The 22,430-nt window shown below is 46.4% G+C and overlaps 1 protein-coding gene across 1 annotated transcript in view; it reads left to right on the top strand.

Moving 5' to 3' along the window:
• The window catches only part of LOC121546640 (filamin-A-like), a 140,718-nt gene that overhangs the window by 21,033 nt on the left and 97,255 nt on the right, over positions 1 to 22,430 (top strand). The window contains exon 2 of the mRNA XM_045209653.1: positions 16,639 to 17,155. Within this exon, the coding sequence (XP_045065588.1) occupies positions 16,786 to 17,155 (370 nt within the window). The 5' untranslated portion in view covers positions 16,639 to 16,785. The remainder of the gene's footprint in view (positions 1 to 16,638; positions 17,156 to 22,430) is intronic.

Here is a 22,430-nt window from a genome sequence, read left to right as displayed (position 1 = left end):
TGAAGGGTATATTACAGCAGTAGTCTATCAGGTGAATAACAGTGAAGGGTATATTACAGCAGTAGTCTATCAGGTGAATAACAGTGAAGGGTATGTTACAGCAGTAGTCTATCAGGTGAATAACAGTGAAGGGTATATTACAGCAGTAGTCTATCAGGTGAATAACAGTGAAGGGTATATTACAGCAGTAGTCAGGTGAATAACAGTGAAGGGTATATTACAGCAGTAGTCTATCAGGTGAATAACAGTGAAGGGTATATTACAGCAGTAGTCTATCAGGTGAATAACAGTGAAGGGTATGTTACAGCAGTAGTCTATCAGGTGAATAACAGTGAAGGGTATATTACAGCAGTAGTCTATCAGGTGAATAACAGTGAAGGGTATGTTACAGCAGTAGTCTATCAGGTGAATAACAGTGAAGGGTATGTTACAGCAGTAGTCTATCAGGTGAATAACAGTGAAGGGGTATATTACAGCAGTAGTCTATCAGGTGATTAACAGTGAAGGGTATATTACAGCAGTAGTCTATCAGGTGAATAACAGTGAAGGGTATATTACAGCAGTAGTCTATCAGGTGAATAACAGTGAAGGGTATGTTACAGCAGTAGTCTATCAGGTGAATAACAGTGAAGGGTATATTACAGCAGTAGTCTATCAGGTGAATAACAGTGAAGGGTATATTACAGCAGTAGTCTATCAGGTGAATAACAGTGAAGGGTATGTTACAGCAGTAGTCTATCAGGTGAATAACAGTGAAGGGTATATTACAGCAGTAGTCTATCAGGTGAATAACAGTGAAGGGTATATTACAGCAGTAGTCTATCAGGTGAATAACAGTGAAGGGTATATTACAGCAGTAGTCTATCAGGTGAATAACAGTGAAGGGTATGTTACAGCAGTAGTCTATCAGGTGAATAACAGTGAAGGGTATATTACAGCAGTAGTCTATCAGGTGAATAACAGTGAAGGGTATATTACAGCAGTAGTCTATCAGGTGAATAACAGTGAAAGGTATGTTACAGCAGTAGTCTATCAGGTGAATAACAGTGAAGGGTATATTACAGCAGTAGTCAGGTGAATAACAGTGAAGGGTATATTACAGCAGTAGTCTATCAGGTGAATAACAGTGAAGGGTATGTTACAGCAGTAGTCAGGTGAATAACAGTGAAGGGTATGTTACAGCAGTAGTCTATCAGGTGAATAACAGTGAAGGGTATATTACAGCAGTAGTCTATCAGGTGAATAACAGTGAAGGGTATATTACAGCAGTAGTCAGGTGAATAACAGTGAAGGGTATATTACAGCAGTAGTCTATCAGGTGAATAACAGTGAAGGGTATGTTACAGCAGTAGTCAGGTGAATAACAGTGAAGGGTATATTACAGCAGTAGTCTATCAGGTGAATAACAGTGAAGGGTATATTACAGCAGTAGTCTATCAGGTGAATAACAGTGAAGGGTATATTACAGCAGTAGTCTATCAGGTGAATAACAGTGAAGGGTATATTACAGCAGTAGTCAGGTGAATAACAGTGAAGGGTATATTACAGCAGTAGTCTATCAGGTGAATAACAGTGAAGGGTATATTACAGCAGTAGTCAGGTGAATAACAGTGAAGGGTATGTTACAGCAGTAGTCTATCAGGTGAATAACAGTGAAGGGTATGTTACAGCAGTAGTCAGGTGAATAACAGTGAAGGGTATATTACAGCAGTAGTCTATCAGGTGAATAACAGTGAAGGGTATATTACAGCAGTAGTCTATCAGGTGAATAACAGTGAAGGGTATATTACAGCAGTAGTCTATCAGGTGAATAACAGTGAAGGGTATATTACAGCAGTAGTCTATCAGGTGAATAACAGTGAAGGGTATATTACAGCAGTAGTCTTATCAGGTGAATAACAGTGAAGGGTATATTACAGCAGTAGTCTATCAGGTGAATAACAGTGAAGGGTATATTACAGCAGTAGTCAGGTGAATAACAGTGAAGGGTATATTACAGCAGTAGTCTATCAGGTGAATAACAGTGAAGGGTATATTACAGCAGTAGTCAGGTGAATAACAGTGAAGGGTATATTACAGCAGTAGTCTATCAGGTGAATAACAGTGAAGGGTATATTACAGCAGTAGTCAGGTGAATAACAGTGAAGGGTATGTTACAGCAGTAGTCTATCAGGTGAATAACAGTGAAGGGTATGTTACAGCAGTAGTCTATCAGGTGAATAACAGTGAAGGGTATATTACAGCAGTAGTCTATCAGGTGAATAACAGTGAAGGGTATATTACAGCAGTAGTCTATCAGGTGAATAACAGTGAAGGGTATATTACAGCTGTAGTCTATCAGGTGAATAACAGTGAAGGGTATATTACAGCAGTAGTCTATCAGGTGAATAACAGTGAAGGGTATGTTACAGCAGTAGTCTATCAGGTGAATAACAGTGAAGGGTATATTACAGCAGTAGTCTATCAGGTGAATAACAGTGAAGGGTATATTACAGCAGTAGTCTATCAGGTGAATAAAAGTGAAGGGTATATTACAGCTGTAGTCTATCAGGTGAATAACAGTGAAGGGTATATTACAGCAGTAGTCTATCAGGTGAATAACAGTGAAGGGTATATTACAGCAGTAGTCTATCAGGTGAATAACAGTGAAGGGTATATTACAGCAGTAGTCTATCAGGTGAATAACAGTGAAGGGTATGTTACAGCAGTAGTCTATCAGGTGAATAACAGTGAAGGGTATATTACAGCAGTAGTCTATCAGGTGAATAACAGTGAAGGGTATGTTACAGCAGTAGTCTATCAGGTGAATAACAGTGAAGGGTATATTACAGCAGTAGTCAGGTGAATAACAGTGAAGGGTATATTACAGCAGTAGTCTATCAGGTGAATAACAGTGAAGGGTATGTTACAGCAGTAGTCAGGTGAATAACAGTGAAGGGTATGTTACAGCAGTAGTCTATCAGGTGAATAACAGTGAAGGGTATATTACAGCAGTAGTCTATCAGGTGAATAACAGTGAAGGGTATATTACAGCAGTAGTCAGGTGAATAACAGTGAAGGGTATATTACAGCAGTAGTCTATCAGGTGAATAACAGTGAAGGGTATGTTACACCAGTAGTCAGGTGAATAACAGTGAAGGGTATATTACAGCAGTAGTCTATCAGGTGAATAACAGTGAAGGGTATATTACAGCAGTAGTCTATCAGGTGAATAACAGTGAAGGGTATATTACAGCAGTAGTCTATCAGGTGAATAACAGTGAAGGGTATATTACAGCAGTAGTCTATCAGGTGAATAACAGTGAAGGGTATGTTACAGCAGTAGTCTATCAGGTGAATAACAGTGAAGGGTATATTACAGCAGTAGTCTATCAGGTGAATAACAGTGAAGGGTATATTACAGCAGTAGTCAGGTGAATAACAGTGAAGGGTATATTACAGCAGTAGTCTATCAGGTGAATAACAGTGAAGAGTATATTACAGCAGTAGTCTATCAGGTGAATAACAGTGAAGGGTATATTACAGCAGTAGTCTATCAGGTGAATAACAGTGAAGGGTATATTACAGCAGTAGTCTATCAGGTGAATAACAGTGAAGGGTATGTTACAGCAGTAGTCTATCAGGTGAATAACAGTGAAGGGTATGTTACAGCAGTAGTCTATCAGGTGAATAACAGTGAAGGGTATATTACAGCAGTAGTCTATCAGGTGATTAACAGTGAAGGGTATATTACAGCAGTAGTCTATCAGGTGAATAACAGTGAAGGGTATATTACAGCAGTAGTCTATCAGGTGAATAACAGTGAAGGGTATGTTACAGCAGTAGTCTATCAGGTGAATAACAGTGAAGGGTATATTACAGCAGTAGTCTATCAGGTGAATAACAGTGAAGGGTATATTACAGCAGTAGTCTATCAGGTGAATAACAGTGAAGGGTATGTTACAGCAGTAGTCTATCAGGTGAATAACAGTGAAGGGTATATTACAGCAGTAGTCTATCAGGTGAATAACAGTGAAGGGTATATTACAGCAGTAGTCTATCAGGTGAATAACAGTGAAGGGTATATTACAGCAGTAGTCTATCAGGTGAATAACAGTGAAGGGTATGTTACAGCAGTAGTCTATCAGGTGAATAACAGTGAAGGGTATATTACAGCAGTAGTCTATCAGGTGAATAACAGTGAAGGGTATATTACAGCAGTAGTCTATCAGGTGAATAACAGTGAAAGGTATGTTACAGCAGTAGTCTATCAGGTGAATAACAGTGAAGGGTATATTACAGCAGTAGTCAGGTGAATAACAGTGAAGGGTATATTACAGCAGTAGTCTATCAGGTGAATAACAGTGAAGGGTATGTTACAGCAGTAGTCAGGTGAATAACAGTGAAGGGTATGTTACAGCAGTAGTCTATCAGGTGAATAACAGTGAAGGGTATATTACAGCAGTAGTCTATCAGGTGAATAACAGTGAAGGGTATATTACAGCAGTAGTCAGGTGAATAACAGTGAAGGGTATATTACAGCAGTAGTCTATCAGGTGAATAACAGTGAAGGGTATGTTACAGCAGTAGTCAGGTGAATAACAGTGAAGGGTATATTACAGCAGTAGTCTATCAGGTGAATAACAGTGAAGGGTATATTACAGCAGTAGTCTATCAGGTGAATAACAGTGAAGGGTATATTACAGCAGTAGTCTATCAGGTGAATAACAGTGAAGGGGATATTACAGCAGTAGTCAGGTGAATAACAGTGAAGGGTATATTACAGCAGTAGTCTATCAGGTGAATAACAGTGAAGGGTATATTACAGCAGTAGTCAGGTGAATAACAGTGAAGGGTATGTTACAGCAGTAGTCTATCAGGTGAATAACAGTGAAGGGTATGTTACAGCAGTAGTCAGGTGAATAACAGTGAAGGGTATATTACAGCAGTAGTCTATCAGGTGAATAACAGTGAAGGGTATATTACAGCAGTAGTCTATCAGGTGAATAACAGTGAAGGGTATATTACAGCAGTAGTCTATCAGGTGAATAACAGTGAAGGGTATATTACAGCAGTAGTCTATCAGGTGAATAACAGTGAAGGGTATATTACAGCAGTAGTCTTATCAGGTGAATAACAGTGAAGGGTATATTACAGCAGTAGTCTATCAGGTGAATAACAGTGAAGGGTATATTACAGCAGTAGTCAGGTGAATAACAGTGAAGGGTATATTACAGCAGTAGTCTATCAGGTGAATAACAGTGAAGGGTATATTACAGCAGTAGTCAGGTGAATAACAGTGAAGGGTATATTACAGCAGTAGTCTATCAGGTGAATAACAGTGAAGGGTATATTACAGCAGTAGTCAGGTGAATAACAGTGAAGGGTATATTACAGCAGTAGTCTATCAGGTGAATAACAGTGAAGGGTATATTACAGCAGTAGTCAGGTGAATAACAGTGAAGGGTATGTTACAGCAGTAGTCTATCAGGTGAATAACAGTGAAGGGTATGTTACAGCAGTAGTCTATCAGGTGAATAACAGTGAAGGGTATATTACAGCAGTAGTCTATCAGGTGAATAACAGTGAAGGGTATATTACAGCAGTAGTCTATCAGGTGAATAACAGTGAAGGGTATATTACAGCTGTAGTCTATCAGGTGAATAACAGTGAAGGGTATATTACAGCAGTAGTCTATCAGGTGAATAACAGTGAAGGGTATGTTACAGCAGTAGTCTATCAGGTGAATAACAGTGAAGGGTATATTACAGCAGTAGTCTATCAGGTGAATAACAGTGAAGGGTATATTACAGCAGTAGTCTATCAGGTGAATAAAAGTGAAGGGTATATTACAGCTGTAGTCTATCAGGTGAATAACAGTGAAGGGTATATTACAGCAGTAGTCTATCAGGTGAATAACAGTGAAGGGTATATTACAGCAGTAGTCTATCAGGTGAATAACAGTGAAGTGTATATTACAGCAGTAGTCTATCAGGTGAATAACAGTGAAGGGTATATTACAGCAGTAGTCAGGTGAATAACAGTGAAGGGTATATTACAGCAGTAGTCTATCAGGTGAATAACAGTGAAGGGTATATTACAGCAGTAGTCTATCAGGTGAATAACAGTGAAGGGTATGTTACAGCAGTAGTCTATCAGGTGAATAACAGTGAAGGGTATATTACAGCAGTAGTCTATCAGGTGAATAACAGTGAAGGGTATATTACAGCAGTGGTCAGGTGAATAACAGTGAAGGGTATATTACAGCAGTAGTCTATCAGGTGAATAACAGTGAAGGGTATATTACAGTAGTAGTCTATCAGGTGAATAACAGTGAAGGGTATATTACAGCAGTAGTCTATCAGGTGAATAACAGTGAAGGGTATATTACAGCATTAGTCAGGTGAATAACAGTGAAGGGTATATTACAGCAGTAGTCTATCAGGTGAATAACAGTGAAGGGTATATTACAGCAGTAGTCAGGTGAATAACAGTGAAGGGTATATTATAGCAGTAGTCTATCAGGTGAATAACAGTGAAGGGTATATTACAGCAGTAGTCTATCAGGTGAATAACAGTGAAGGGTATATTACAGCAGTAGTCAGGTGAATAACAGTGAAGGGTATATTACAGCAGTAGTCAGGTGAATAACAGTGAAGGGTATATTACATCAGTAGTCTATCAGGTGAATAACAGTGAAGGGTATATTACAGCAGTAGTCAGGTGAATAACAGTGAAGGGTATGTTACAGCAGTAGTCTATCAGGTGAATAACAGTGAAGGGTATATTACAGCAGTAGTCTATCAGGTGAATAACAGTGAAGGGTATGTTACAGCAGTAGACTATCAGGTGAATAACAGTGAAGCGTATATTACAGCAGTAGTCAGGTGAATAACAGTGAAGGGTATATTACAGCAGTAGTCTATCAGGTGAATAACAGTGAAGGGTATATTACAGCAGTAGTCTATCAGGTGAATAACAGTGAAGGGTATATTACAGCAGTAGTCTATCAGGTGAATAACAGTGAAGGGTATGTTACAGCAGTAGTCTATCAGGTGAATAACAGTGAAGGGTATATTACAGCAGTAGTCTATCAGGTGAATAACAGTGAAGGGTATGTTACAGCAGTAGTCTATCAGGTGAATAACAGTGAAGGGTATATTACAGCAGTAGTCAGGTGAATAACAGTGAAGGGTATATTACAGCAGTAGTCTATCAGGTGAATAACAGTGAAGGGTATATTACAGCAGTAGTCAGGTGAATAACAGTGAAGGGTATATTACAGCAGTAGTCAGGTGAATAACAGTGAAGGGTATGTTACAGCAGTAGTCAGGTGAATAACAGTGAAGGGTATATTACAGCAGTAGTCTATCAGGTGAATAACAGTGAAGGGTATATTACAGCAGTAGTCTATCAGGTGAATAACAGTGAAGGGTATATTACAGCAGTAGTCAGGTGAATAACAGTGAAGGGTATGTTACAGCAGTAGTCTATCAGGTGAATAACAGTGAAGGGTATATTACAGCAGTAGTCTATCAGGTGAATAACAGTGAAGGGTGTATTACAGCAGTAGTCTATCAGGTGAATAACAGTGAAGGGTATATTACAGCAGTAGTCAGGTGAATAACAGTGAAGGGTATATTACAGCAGTAGTCTATCAGGTGAATAACAGTGAAGGGTATGTTACAGCAGTAGTATATCAGGTGAATAACAGTGAAGGGTATGTTACAGCAGTAGTCTATCAGGTGAATAACAGTGAAGGGTATATTACAGCAGTAGTCTATCAGGTGAATAACAGTGAAGGGTATATTACAGCAGTAGTCTATCAGGTGAATAACAGTGAAGGGTATGTTACAGCAATAGTCTATCAGGTGAATAACAGTGAAGGGTATATTACAGCAGTAGTCTATCAGGTGAATAACAGTGAAGGGTATGTTACAGCAGTAGTCTATCAGGTGAATAACAGTGAAGGGTATATTACAGCAGTAGTCTATCAGGTGAATAACAGTGAAGGGTATATTACAGCAGTAGTCAGGTGAATAACAGTGAAGGGTATGTTACAGCAGTAGTCTATCAGGTGAATAACAGTGAAGAGTATATTACAGCAGTAGTCTATCAGGTGAATAACAGTGAAGGGTATATTACAGCAGTAGTCTATCAGGTGAATAACAGTGAAGGGTATATTACAGCAGTAGTCTATCAGGTGAATAACAGTGAAGGGTATATTACAGCAGTAGTCTATCAGGTGAATAACAGTGAAGGGTATATTACAGCAGTAGTCTATCAGGTGAATAACAGTGAAGGGTATATTACAGCAGTAGTCTATCAGGTGAATAACAGTGAAGGGTATATTACAGCAGTAGTCAGGTGAATAACAGTGAAGGGTATATTACAGCAGTAGTCTATCAGGTGAATAACAGTGAAGGGTATATTACAGCAGTAGTCTATCAGGTGAATAACAGTGAAGGGTATGTTACAGCAGTAGTCTATCAGGTGAATAACAGTGAAGGGTATGTTACAGCAGTAGTCAGGTGAATAACAGTGAAGGGTATGTTACAGCAGTAGTCTATCAGGTGAATAACAGTGAAGGGTATATTACAGCAGTAGTCAGGTGAATAACAGTGAAGGGTATATTACAGCAGTAGTCTATCAGGTGAATAACAGTGAAGGGTATGTTACAGCAGTAGTCTATCAGTGTCACGCCCTGACATAGAGATCGCTAGTTGGTTTGGTGTGCACATTTCCATCGACATTGGTGTCATATTGGCTTAGATATGATCATAGGGAGATTTGACATTGGGCTTCAATTAATGCATCTACTATTGTGGGGGAGATATAGCCTAGCCTAGCGACATGCATGATTACAAACAGGCCTAAAACATATAGCCTAGCCTAGCGACATGCATGATTACAAACAGGCCTAAAACATATAGCCTAGCCTAGCGACATGCATGATCACAAACAGGCCTAAAACATATAGCCTAGCCTAGCGACATGCATGATCACAAACAGGCCTATAAGCCTAAAACATATAGCCTAGCCCAGAGACATGTATTATTGCCAATAAGCCTATAAAATATACCGCAGAAACATGTATTTATTTATTAATTCTTTTCCATTTATTTAAACTCGACCGATAACCCGTCGCCTGAATACCTACACTGTCAAGCCCTGGCCTTGAGAGCCCGGTTTTCTCTAGTTGGTTTGGTGAGGGTGTGAATATCTATGGATAGATTCTATGTGTAGATCTAGAATGTGTAGTTCTATGTTGGCCGGGTGTGGTTCCCAATCAGAGGCAGCTGTCGATCGTTGTCTCTGATTGGGGATCATACTTAGGCAGCCATGTTGCCTACCTGTTTGGTGGGATCTTGTTTCTGTGTGTTTGGCTTGTTTGATGTTAGCCTTTAGAACTTCACGTTACGTTGCTTTTGTTGTTTTGTCGGTGTTTATATAATAAACGAACATGTACGCATACCACGCTGCACCTTGGTCCAATCCTGTACTCAACGAACGTGACAGAAGATCCCACCACATACGGACCAAGCAGCGTGAACAGGAAGAGAAGACATTTTGGACATGGGAGGAGATATTGGCTGGAAAAGAACCCGGGGCGAAGGAGGAAGCCCAGGAAGGAGAGGATCAACGGCGAAATCGGAGTTGGAGACCGCGAAGGAAGCCCGAGAGGCAACCATTTGGGGGGCACACAGGGTGGTTGACTAAGCAGCAGGAGGCCCGGAAAGACCTGCAGATTAGCACTCTGACAGAAGAGACAACCACTTTACGGGCAGGAGCTCTCCCTTCAGAAGGAGGCGCTGCAGGAGGCCCACAGGGAGAAGGAGTCAGTGGATGCACAGAGAGAGGAGCTGGCCAGGCAACAGGAGGAGCTGAGAGAGGAGTTCACCCTCCAGCAGCAGAGAGCTCGGGCCTTTAGCAGAGCCAACCCCCCCGCACTCGCTTTACATTTACATTTTACATTTACGTCATTTAGCAGACGCTCTTATCCAGAGCGACTTACAAATAGGTGCATTCACCTTATAGCCAGTGGGATAACCACTTTACAATGTTTTTTTTTTGGGGGGTTGGAGTAAAGGGGGTGGGGGGTAGAAGGATTACTTTATCCTATCCCAGGTATTCCTTAAAGAGGTGGGGTTTCAAATGTCTCCGGAAGGTGGTGAGTGACTCCGCTGTCCTGGCGTCGTGAGGGAGCTTGTTCCACCATTGGGGTGCCAGAGCAGCAAACAGTTTTGACTGGGCTGAGTGGGAACTATGCTTCCGCAGAGGTAGGGGAGCCAGCAGGCCAGAGGTGGATGAACGCAGTGCCCTCGTTTGGGTGTAGGGACTGATCAGAGCCTGAAGGTACGGAGGTGCCGTTCCCCTCACAGCTCCGTAGGCAAGCACCATGGTCTTGTAGCAGATGCGAGCTTCAACTGGAAGCCAGTGGAGTGTGCGGAGGAGCGGGGGTGACGTGAGAGAACTTGGGAAGGTTGAACACCAGACGGGCTGCGGCATTCTGGATGAGTTGTAGGGGTTTAATGGCACAGGCAGGGAGCCCAGCCAACAGCGAGTTGCAGTAATCCAGATGGGAGATGACAAGTGCCTGGATTAGGACCTGTGCCGCTTCCTGTGTAAGGCAGGGTCGTACTCTCGAATGTTGTAGAGCATGAACCTACAGGATCGGGTCACCGCCTTGATGTTAGCGGAGAACGACAGGGTGTTGTCCAGGGTCACGCCAAGGCTCTTCGCACTCTGGGAGGAGGACACAACGGAGTTGTCAACCGTGATGGCGAGATCATGGAACGGGCAGTCCTTCCCCGGGAGGAAGAGCAGCTCCGTCTTGCCGAGGTTCAGCTTGAGGTGGTGATCCGTCATCCATACTGATATGTCTGCCAGACATGCAGAGATGCGATTCGCCACCTGGTTATCAGAAGGGGGAAAGGAGAAGATTAGTTTTGTGTCGTCAGCGTAGCAATGATAGGAGAGGCCATGTGAGGATATGACAGAGCCAAGTGACTTGGTGTATAGCGAGAATAGGAGAGGGCCTAGAGGAGCGTGTGACTGTGCAGGCACCAGGCTATACGCCGGCTTTACGCAGTGCGCCTTCACAGACAGGTATGGCCCGTGCCTGCTCCTCGTACCAACCCAGTGGTGCGTGTCTCCAGCCCGGTGCGGCCCGCCCCGTACCTGCTCCTCGCACCAACCCAGTGGTGCGTGTCTCCAGCCCGGTACGGCCCGTGCCTGATCCTCGCACCAACCCAGTGGTGCGTGTCTCCAGCCCGGTGCGCTCCGTGCCTGCTCCTCGCACCAAACCAGTGGTGTGTTTCTCCAGCCCGGGGGCCCCGCCCCGTACCTGCTCCTCGCACCAAACCAGTGGTGCGTGTCCCCAGCCCGGTACGGCCCGTGCCTGCTCCTCGCACCAAACCAGTGGTGCGTGTCTCCAGCCCGGTACGCCCCGTACCAGCTCCTCGCACCAAACCAGTGGTGCGTGTCCCCAGCCCGGTACGGTCCACTCCAGTGCCAGAGCAGTCCGCTCCACCGGAGCCTAGTCCATCCCCGGTCAGCTGCTCCAGTCCAGAGCCAGAGTAGTCCGCTCCACCGGGGTCCAGTTCAGCTCCGGTTAGCTGCTCCAGTCCAATGCCAGAGTAGTCCGCTCCACCAGTGCCTAGTCCAGCCCCGGTCAGCTGCTCCACTCCTGTGCCAGAGCAGTCCGCTCTACCGGTGCCCAGTCCGGGTCCGGTCGTCTACTCTCCCACACCAGGGTCCAGACAGGACTTGGTGCATCGCGGGAGGACTGCAGAGCCAGAACCAGACGTCAACCCCTCTCCAGGGTCGGGGCCTCCCACACCGGGGTCCAGACAGGGCTTGGTGCATCGTGGGAGGACTGAGAGGGGAAGCAGCGCGCCGAGGTCCAGACCGGACCAGGTGTGCAACGGGGAGCCAGAAAAGGAGAGGACAGTACGGTTGACGTCGCACCCGGAGCCGCCACCGAGGCTGAATGCCCACCCGGACCCTCCCCTAATGAGTCAGGTTGGTGCGGCCGGAGTACGCACCTTTGGGGGGGAGTACTGTCACGCCCTGACATAGAGATCTCTAGTTGGTTTAGTCAGGGTGTGAATATCTATGGATATATTCTATGTGTAGATCTAGATATTGTAGTTCTATGTTGGCCGGGTGTGGTTCCCAATCAGAGGCAGCTGTCGATCGTTGTCTCTGATTGGGGATCATACTTAGGCAGCCATTTTGCCTACCTATGTTGTGGGATCTTGTTTCTGTGTGTTTGGCTTGTTTGATGTTTAGCCTTTAGAACTTCACGTTACTTTGTCGGTGTTTAGAAAATAAACAAACATGTACGCATACCACGCTGCACTTTGGTCCAATCCTGTACTCAACGAACGTGACAATCAGGTGATCATTATTTGTCATGCCACTAGTATCACTGATTACATCACTGAGTGACACCTGGCTTGTATTCAGGGAGGCGAGAGGTTGATCATCCCATTCCCCTACTTGACAGACAATCCTATCTATTTTACACACTACAGTTACTGTTTATCTGAATGTGTTATCTGAATGTGTTATCTGTGTAACAGAGGAGACTTTGGTAATGATGAGTAATTAGCTCCAGGGCCGGACTACCGCATTTGAGTCCCTGGGGCACCTACCTCCAGGAGACTAGCTCCAGGGCCGGACTACCGCCCGGGGCACCTACCTCCAGTGGGTAGGAACACAGCTAACCTCCTGCATTTCAACAAATTTTGTCATGAGGCTGAGAGATAATTTTGCAGTTTTAAAGATAATTTCCTGCAATTCTACACCTTTTGCCATTGCTTATGACTTGTTCATACATGTTTTTGGGGGTTGTGTGTATGCATGCGTGTGTGTGTGTTTGCAACAACAAAAAAATGGGACTCTCTCTCAAGTCAGTCACATAATTCAGTGTGTGTTTGTTTGTGTGTGCGCGGGGCATGTCTGTGTAGCACATAGGGAAGTGTGAAACTTACTCCTCAGCCTGAAGTATTCCGCTTGCGTTGCCTGATTAGCTAGCTTCTGGAGCGGTCGGATTAGATGCTTGAAGAGGGCGGTCACGTGTGTTTGTGAGGCTGAGGTCCCGAGTTCGCGCCAGGTATGGGCCAAATCGGGAGGAAGTGGTACTCGTTAAGCAAACAGCCTTTGTATGTCCTGTGTGTGTGTCTCCATCTGTTTCTAAGCTCAGAGGCCAGCCAGCCAGTCAGCAGGAGGAGAGAGACAGCTCCAGAGGAGAGGGTAGCCAGTCAGCAGGAGGAGAGAGACAGCTCCAGAGGAGAGGGTAGCCAGTCAGCAGTAGGAGAGAGACAGCTCCAGAGGAGAGGGTAGCCAGTCAGCAGGAGGAGAGGGTAGCCAGTCAGCAGGAGGAGAGAGACAGCTCCAGAGGAGAGGGTAGCCAGTCAGCAGGAGGAGAGAGACAGCTCCAGAGGCCAGCCAGCCAGTCAGCAGGAGGAGAGAGACAGCTCCAGAGGAGAGGGTAGCCAGCCAGTCAGCAGGAGGAGAGAGACAGCTCCAGAGGAGAGGGTAGCCAGTCAGCAGGAGGAGAGAGACAGCTCCAGAGGCCAGCCAGCCAGTCAGCAGGAGGAGAGAGACAGCTCCAGAGGAGAGGGTAGCCAGCCAGTCAGCAGGAGGAGAGAGACAGCTCCAGAGGAGAGGGTAGCCAGTCAGCAGGAGGAGAGAGACAGCTCCAGAGGAGAGGGTAGCCAGTCAGCAGGAGGAGAGAGACAGCTCCAGAGGAGAGGGTAGCCAGCCAGTCAGCAGTAGGAGAGAGACAGCTCCAGAGGAGAGGGTAGCCAGTCAGCAGGAGGAGAGAGACAGCTCCAGAGGAGAGGGTAGCCAGTCAGCAGGAGGAGAGAGACAGCTCCAGAGGAGAGGGTAGCCAGCCAGTCAGCAGGAGGAGAGAGACAGCTCCAGAGGAGAGGGTAGCCAGTCAGCAGGAGGAGAGAGACAGCTCCAGAGGAGAGGGTAGCCAGTCAGCAGGAGGAGAGAGACAGCTCCAGAGGAGAGGGTAGCCAGTCAGCAGGAGGAGAGAGACAGCTCCAGAGGCCAGCCAGCCAGTCAGCAGTAGGAGAGAGACAGCTCCAGAGGAGAGGGTAGCCAGTCAGTCAGCAGGAGGAGAGAGACAGCTCCAGAGGCCAGCCAGCCAGTCAGCAGGAGGAGAGAGACAGCTCCAGAGGCCAGCCAGCCAGTCAGCAGGAGGAGAGAGACAGCTCCAGAGGAGAGGGTAGCCAGTCAGCAGTAGGAGAGAGACAGCTCCAGAGGAGAGGGTAGCCAGTCAGCAGTAGGAGAGAGACAGCTCCAGAGGAGTTAGTCAGCTAACTTGCCTAAATATTCTGAAATATATACACTACCGTTCAAAAGTTTGGGGTCACTTAGAAATGTCCTTGTTTTCGAAAGAAAAGCAATTTTTTTGTCCATTAAAATAACATCAAATTAATCAGAAATACAGTGTAGACATTGTTAATGTTGTAAATGGCTATTGTAGCTGGAAACAGCTGATTTTTAATGGAATATCTACATAGGCGTACAGAGGCCCATTATCAGCAACCATCAGTCCTGTGTTCCAATGGCACGTTGTGTTTGCTAATCCAAGTTTATCATTTTAAAAGGCTAATTGATCATTAGAAAACCCTTTTGCAATTATGTTAGCACAGCTAAAAACTGTTATGCTGATTAAAGAAGCAATAAAACTGGCCATCTAGAGACTAATATAATTATAATAATCCATTTAGCAGACGCTTTTATCCAAAGTGACTTACAGTCATGTGTGCATACATTTTTACGTATGGGTGGTCCCGGGGATCGAACCCACTACCCTGGCGTTACAAGCACCATGCTCTACCAATTGAGCTACAGAGGACCAGACTAGTTGAGTATCTGGAGCATCAGCAATTGTGGGTTCGATTACAGGCTCAAAATGGCCAGAAACAAATAACTTTCTTCTGAAACTCGTCAGTCTATTCTTGTTCTGAGAAATGAAGGCTATTCAATGCGAGAAATTGCCAAGAAACTGAAGATCTCGTACAACGCTGTGTACTACTCCCTTCACAAAACAGCGCAAACTGGCTCTAACCAGAATAGAAAGAGGAGTGGGAGGCCCCGGTGCACAACTGAGCAAGAGGACAAATACATTAGAGTGTCTAGTTTGAGAAACAGGCGCCTCACAGGTCCTCAACTGGCAGCTTCATTAAATAGTACCCTCTCAACGTCAACAGTGAAGAGGCGACTCCGGGATGCTGACCTTTTAGACACTCTAATGTATTTGTCCTCTTGCTCAGTTGTGCACCGGGGCCTCCCATTCCTCTTTCTATTATGGTTAGAGCCAGTTTTTCAACAGGACAATGACCCAACACACCTCCAGGCTGTGTAAGGGCTATTTGACCAAGAAGGAGAGTGGTGGAGTGCTGCATCAGATGACCTGGCCTCCACAATCCCCCGACCTCAACCGAATTGAGATGGTTTGGGATGAGTTGGACGGCAACAAGTGCTCAGCATATGTGGGAACTCCTTCAAGACTTTTGGAAAAGCATTCCAGGTGAAGCTGGTTGAGAGAATGCCAAGAGTGTGCAAAGCTGTCATCAAGGCAAAGGGTGGCTACTTTGAAGAATCTCAAATATTACATATTTTATTATTTGTTTAACACTTTTTTGGTAACTACATGATTCCATATGTGATATTTCATAGTTTTGATGTCTTCACTATTATTCTACAATGTAGAAAATAGAAAAAATAAAGAAAAATCCTTGAATGAGTAGGTGTCCAAACTTTTGACTGGTACTGTATATCTTTTTAAAGATAAGCTTGAAATGGGCATGGTCTAATTCAGGGTTTCCCAAACTCAGTCCTGAGGCCCCACCTGCGTCCAGCCCTAGCCCAACACCCCCCCCCGTGCACGTTTTGGTTTTTGCTCTAGCACTACACAGCTTATTCAAATAACCAACTCATCATTAAGCTTTGGTGGCCAAGACCGAGTTTGGGAGACCCTGATCTAATTGACTGAACAACCAAAAACACACACACACACCTCATGAAGCAGGATGAGAGAATGCCAAGAGCGTGCAAAGCTGTCATCAAGGCAAAGGGTGGCTATTTGAAGAATCTCAAATATAAAAAACTATTTTACTACATGATTCCATATGTGTTATTTCATAGTTTTGATGTCTTCACTATTATTCTACAATGTAAAAATAAAGAAAAACCCTTGAATGAGTAGGTGTCCAAACTTTTGACTGGTAGTGTATGTTGGTTTGGTCGAGTCAGTCATACCATGCATGCCCATCCCATGTTAACTGTCTGCATGAAGTGGGAAATCTGCATTTATTTTCAGAATATTTAGGAAGCTGGTTAAATGATCCTGTTTTGTGATAGGCTATACTTCTGGTAACATGCATCATAGCTGAACACTAATTGTAGAGACAGAGTATAGGCCTAATCTTATAATTACAGTAATGTGCGAATGAAGGGAATTGGAGCTTCTCTCCCCCAACTCTCTGTATAGTTTACAGCGGTGTCACCAGCGGGACAAACTTAACTCTCATGGAGTTTTCTGTTCTTATAAAACTCCACAAATACACAACTCCAGGCGATCCAGTATTTTCCCTAGTTCTCATTCCTCTGTCTCTTTCCTTTATCCCACAGCCACAAACTTAAGCACAGCAGCGAGAGAGAGAGAAGAGAGAGAGAGAGAAGAGAGAGAGAGAGAGAAGAGAGAGAGGGAGCGGTCATCCAACAGACTCCACCTCTAAACCCCAGCCAGCGAACGGAGAGAGACCCGACGGCATAAAAATGAGTGGTTCCCACCTCCGCCAGCACCAGTCGGCCCAGCCTGCATTCAACGCCCTTTCCCCGGACAAAGACGCAGACATGCCCGCTACAGAGAAGGACCTCGCCGAGGACGCGCCGTGGAAGAAGATCCAACAGAACACGTTCACCCGCTGGTGTAACGAGCATCTGAAATGCGTCAACAAACGGATCGCCAATCTCCAGACGGACCTGGGTGACGGGCTGCGGCTGATCGGACTCCTCGAGGTGTTGAGCCAGAAGAAGATGTTCAGGAAATACAACCAGCGGCCCACCTTCCGACAGATGCAGCTCGAGAACGTCTCGGTGGCGCTCGAGTTCCTAGACAAGGAGAACATCAAGCTGGTGTCTATAGGTGGGTCAAAAAGTTATACTGTAACGTTATATCATGCTGGTGTTGATAGGAGGGTGACTGTTCATTCAAGTGTAGCCTTCCCTACCATATAGGTGGGTGGAACCGTTAGGCTACTGTAGACTCCAATAATACTCCGTAGTTAGGCTGCTATAGATAGACCTACTGTGGGCTACTTTACATCAAGCAGCGGTCCATAGATTGGTCTAAAAGGTACTGTAGTAGGCTACTCTATTGACCGAGGTATAAACATCAAGCGGGGCGATTCCACGCCAGTGTGATCCGAAAATATTTTTGGTATCGGATTGTTCTGGCAATTCTCACAGACACTTAATTGGGAGGAATGCATTTTACATTTGTATCACAAACCATTTTTGAGAACCATAATGCAATGGCGATTTTAAGCTCCTTTTAGACCCATACGTGCCTCCTGTAAGACCCTATGATCATTGAACCGTATGGAGTTACTTTTGTGCCGTTAATATCACGCAGAACTTCTGAAGTCGAGAACAAAATGTAATATTTCAAACAAAAATAATGATATTGAAAGTATAACATAAACCCAAGGTACTGAAATAAATAAATAACAATGCAAGGAAATAATCATATTGTAAATGATCAAAAGCCTCCCTCTTTGCCTGCATTGTCCCTGTCTTTGGTTGTCACCCTGGCCTTTGCTGCCTTTTTTTTGCGGTTGCACGTTTTTTTCATTCATTCCAGCAGAAATACCACCTGGCATCCCACTGCTGGTTTGCCTCTGAAGCTAGGCAGGGTCGGTCCTGGTCAGTCTCTGGATGGGAGATGACTGAGTAGAGCGACCAGTTTAGGAGATAGTAGTCAAGTAAAGATGTGGAAGCTTGTATCTGTCAATTGATCAGTGTCCAGTGCCTGTGGTTGAGCTAGTGTTGTTCCTACAGTAGACTAGACGATAGGCTATATGCTACAGTAGGCTTGGGGGTAGGCTATATGCTACAGTAGGCTTGGGGGTAGGCTATATGCTACAGTAGGCTATATGCTACAATAGGCTTGGGGGTAGGCTATATGCTACAGTAGGCTATATGCTACAATAGGCTATATGCTACAATAGGCTTGGGGTAGGCTATATGCTACAATAGGCTTGGGGGTAGGCTATATGCTACAATAGGCTTGGGGGTAGGCTATATGCTACAGGTTGGGGTAGGCTATATGCTACAATAGGCTTGGCGGTAGGGCTATATGCTACACGGGTAGGCTATATGCTACAGTAGGCTTGGCGGTAGGCTATATGCTACAGTAGGCTATATGCTACAGTAGGCTTGGGGGTAGGCTATATGCTACAGTAGGCTTGGGGGTAGGCTATATGCTACAGTAGGCTTGGGGGTAGGCTATATGCTACAGTAGGCTATATGCTACAGTAGGCTATATGCTACAGTAGGCTTGGGGGTAGGCTATATGCTACAGTAGGCTATATGCTACAGTAGGCTTGGCGGTAGGCTATATGCTACAGTAGGCTATATGCTACAGTAGGCTTGGGGGTAGGCTATATGCTACAGTAGGCTATATGCTACAATAGGCTATATGCTACAGTAGGCTATATGCTACAGTAGGCTATATGCTACAGTAGGCTTGGGGGTAGGCTATATGCTACAGTAGGCTTGGCGGTAGGCTATATGCTACAGTAGGCTATATGCTACAGTAGGCTTGGGGGTAGGCTATATGCTACAGTAGGCTATATGCTACAGTAGGCTTGGCGGTAGGCTATATGCTACAGTAGGCTATATGCTACAGTAGGCTTGGCGGTAGGCTATATGCTACAGTAGGCTTGGGGGTAGGCTATATGCTACAGTAGGCTATATGCTACAGTAGGCTTGGCGGTAGGCTATATGCTACAGTAGGCTTGGCGGTAGGCTATATGCTACAGTAGGCTTGGGGGTAGGCTATATGCTACAGTAGGCTATATGCTACAATAGGCTTGGGGGTAGGCTATATGCTACAGTAGGCTATATGCTACAGTAGGCTTGGCGGTAGGCTATATGCTACAGTAGGCTATATGCTACAGTAGGCTTGGGGGTAGGCTATATGCTACAATAGGCTTGGGGGTAGGCTATATGCTACAATAGGCTTGGGGGTAGGCTATATGCTACAGTAGGCTTGGCGGTAGGCTATATGCTACAGTAGGCTAGGCTAATGCTATATGCTACAATAGGCTAGGCTAATGCTATAGGCTGACTGATGGGAACAGCAGTGTGTGTACTGAGCTGAGCTAGCCGGAACGGTACGCAATAACGACATACAGTTACGCAAAACTGCCCCTGCCCCCTGTAGAATGACTTCTGCCTGTAGTTTAGGAGTTGGGACATTCTTCATTTTGAATCACAGGATTATCTGTGGTGGTGGAGAAAGGAGAGGGTCAAATACATATGTATGGGTAGACAATGATAGATGTGCAGATACAGAATGGCTAGAACATGTTATGTGAAAGAACTGCTCCTCTAACCAGGGTTGATCAACTAGATGTCTTTTTTCTTCAGCGGTTGGTGGGAGGGCCGGAACATAATTACAAATAATTTGTAGACTGCAAATTGACCGCAAGAAGCGCAAACGATCACGTGTCTCTCTATTATGTGTGGGAATACTTGGAAACAGATTGCTTAAATTAAAATAACTTGGAGCTGATTTCCTGGTGTTTTTACAGTCTTATGTCTAACAATGAAAATTCCACAATAAAAAAAAGAGTATATATAGATATATAATTTTTGGCTCAGAGGACTTGGGGGGCCAAATAAAACCAAGCGCGCCGCCAGTTGGGGAACCCTGACCTACACCCTGTTACTACAGCACCTGTAGCCCCTGTAGCCCCTCTAGCCCTCTAGCCCTGTAGCCCCTCTAGCCCTGTAGCACCTCTAGCCCTGTAGCCCCTCTAGCCCTGTAGCCCTGTAGCCCCTCTAGCCCTGTAGCCCCTCTAGCCCTGTAGCCCCTCTAGCCCTGTAGCCCTCTAGCCCTGTAGCCCCTCTAGCCCTCTAGCCCTCAGCCCCTCTAGCCCTGTAGCCCCTCTAGCCCCTGAGCCCCTCTAGCCCTGTAGCCCCTCTAGCCCTGTAGCCCCTCTAGCCCTGTAGCCCCTCTAGCCCCTCTAGCCCTGCTAGCCCCTCTAGCCCTGTAGCCCCTCTAGCCCTGTAGCCCCTCTAGCCCCCTGTAGCCCCTCTAGCCCTGTAGCCCCTCTAGCCCTGTAGCCCCTCTAGCCCCTGTAGCCCTGTAGCCCTTCTAGCCCTGTATCCCTTCTAGCCCTGTATCCCTTCTAGCCCTGTATCCCTTCTAGCCCTGTAGCCCTTCTAGCCCTGTAGCCCCTGTAGCCCCTCTAGCCCTCTAGCCCCTCTAGCCCTGTAGCCCTCTCTAGCCCTGTAGCCCCTCTAGCCCTGTAGCCCCTCTAGCCCCTGTAGCCCCTCTAGCCCTGTAGCCCCTCTAGCCCTGTAGCCCCTCTAGCCCTGTAGCCCCTCTAGCCCTGTAGCCCCTCTAGCCCTGTAGCCCCTCTAGCCCCTGTAGCCCCTCTAGCCCTTAGCCTCTGCTAGCCCTCAGCCCTCCAGCCCTGTAGCCCCTGTAGCCTCTAGCCCTGTAGCCCCTCTAGCCCTGTAGCCCCTCTAGCCCTGTAGCCCCTCTAGCCCTGTAGCCCCTCTGGCCCCTGTAGCCCCTCTAGCCCTGTAGCCCCTGTAGCCCCTCTAGCCCCTGTAGCCCCTCTAGCCCTGTAGCCCCTGTAGCCCTGAGCCCCTGTAGCCCCTCTAGCCCTGTAGCCCCTTCTAGCCCTGTAGCCCTCTAGCCCCTGCTAGCCCGTCAGCCCCTAGCCCTGTAGCCCCTCTAGCCCTGTAGCCCCTGTAGCCCTGTATCCCTTCTAGCCCTGTATCCCCTCTAGCCCTGTAGCCCTTCTAGCCCTGTATCCCTTCTAGCCCTGTATCCCTTCTAGCCCTGTAGCCCCTGTAGCCCCTGTAGCCCCTGTAGCCCTGTAGCCCCTCTAGCCCTGTAGCCCTGTAGCCCTCTAGCCCCCTGCCCAGCCCTCTAGCCCCTCTAGCCCCTCTAGCCCTGTAGCCCCTCTAGCCCTGTAGCCCCTCTAGCCCCTCTAGCCCTGTAGCCCCTCTAGCCCCTCTAGCCCTGTAGCCCCTCTGAGCCCCTCTAGCCCCTGTAGCCCCTCTAGCCCCTCTAGCCCTGTAGCCCCTCTAGCCCTGTAGCCCCTCTAGCCCTGTAGCCCCTCTAGCCCTGTAGCCCCTGTAGCCCTGTATCCCTTCTAGCCCCTCTAGCCCCTCTAGCCCTGTAGCCCCTCTAGCCCTGTAGCCCCTCTAGCCCCTCTAGCCCTGTAGCCCCTCTAGCCCTGTAGCCCCTCTAGCCCTGTAGCCCCTCTAGCCCCTGTAGCCCCTGCTAGCCCCTCTAGCCCTGTAGCCTCTAGCCCTGCCCTAGCCCCTCTAGCCCTGTAGCCCCTCTAGCCCTGTAGCCCCTCTAGCCCCTGTAGCCCTGTAGCCCCTCTAGCCCTGTAGCCCCTCTAGCCCTGTAGCCCCTCTAGCCCCTCTAGGAAGTGAGTTTGTGGCCAGTACAGCTTTGACCCTTCCTTACTGGAAGGTTAGATGTGACCCATCCTTAGTGTGATTGGCAGGGTATTGGGTTAGGGGTCCGATTTGGGATGTGACCCATCCTTAGTGTGATTGGCAGGGTATTGGGTTAGGGGTCCGATTTGGGATGTGACCCATCCTTAGTGTGATTGGCAGGGTATTGGGTTAGGGGTCCGATTTGGGATGTGACCCATCCTTAGTGTGATTGGCAGGGTATTGGGTTAGGGTCCGATTTGGGATGTGACCCATCCTTAGTGTGATTGGCAGGGTATTGGGTTAGGGGTCCGATTTGGGATGTGACCCATCCTTAGTGTGATTGGCAGGGTATTGGGTTAGGGGTCCGATTTGGGATGTGACCCATCCTTAGTGTGATTGGCAGGGTATTGGGTTAGGGGTCCGATTTGGGATGTGACCCATCCTTAGTGTGATTGGCAGGGTATTGGGTTAGGGGTCCGATTTGGGATGTGACCCATCCTTAGTGTGATTGGCAGGGTATTGGGTTAGGGGTCCGATTTGGGATGTGACCCATCCTTAGTGTGATTGGCAGGGTATTGGTTTAGGGGTCCGATTTGGGATGTGACGCATCCTTAAGGCGTCCGCATGCTTCCCAGCCGAAACAGTTCTTAAGAGTTTGTGCATATGTTATGATGACATTTTGTATAGTTTTTATTCCTTTTGGACTTTTTTCTAGAGGCACGCCAAAGTCT

This window comes from Coregonus clupeaformis, chromosome 30 (genome assembly GCF_020615455.1).
Source record: "Coregonus clupeaformis isolate EN_2021a chromosome 30, ASM2061545v1, whole genome shotgun sequence".
NCBI classification, from domain to species: domain Eukaryota; kingdom Metazoa; phylum Chordata; class Actinopteri; order Salmoniformes; family Salmonidae; genus Coregonus; species Coregonus clupeaformis.
Note: the sequence above shows the minus strand (reverse complement) of the source record. Positions and strands in the feature narration are given on the sequence as shown.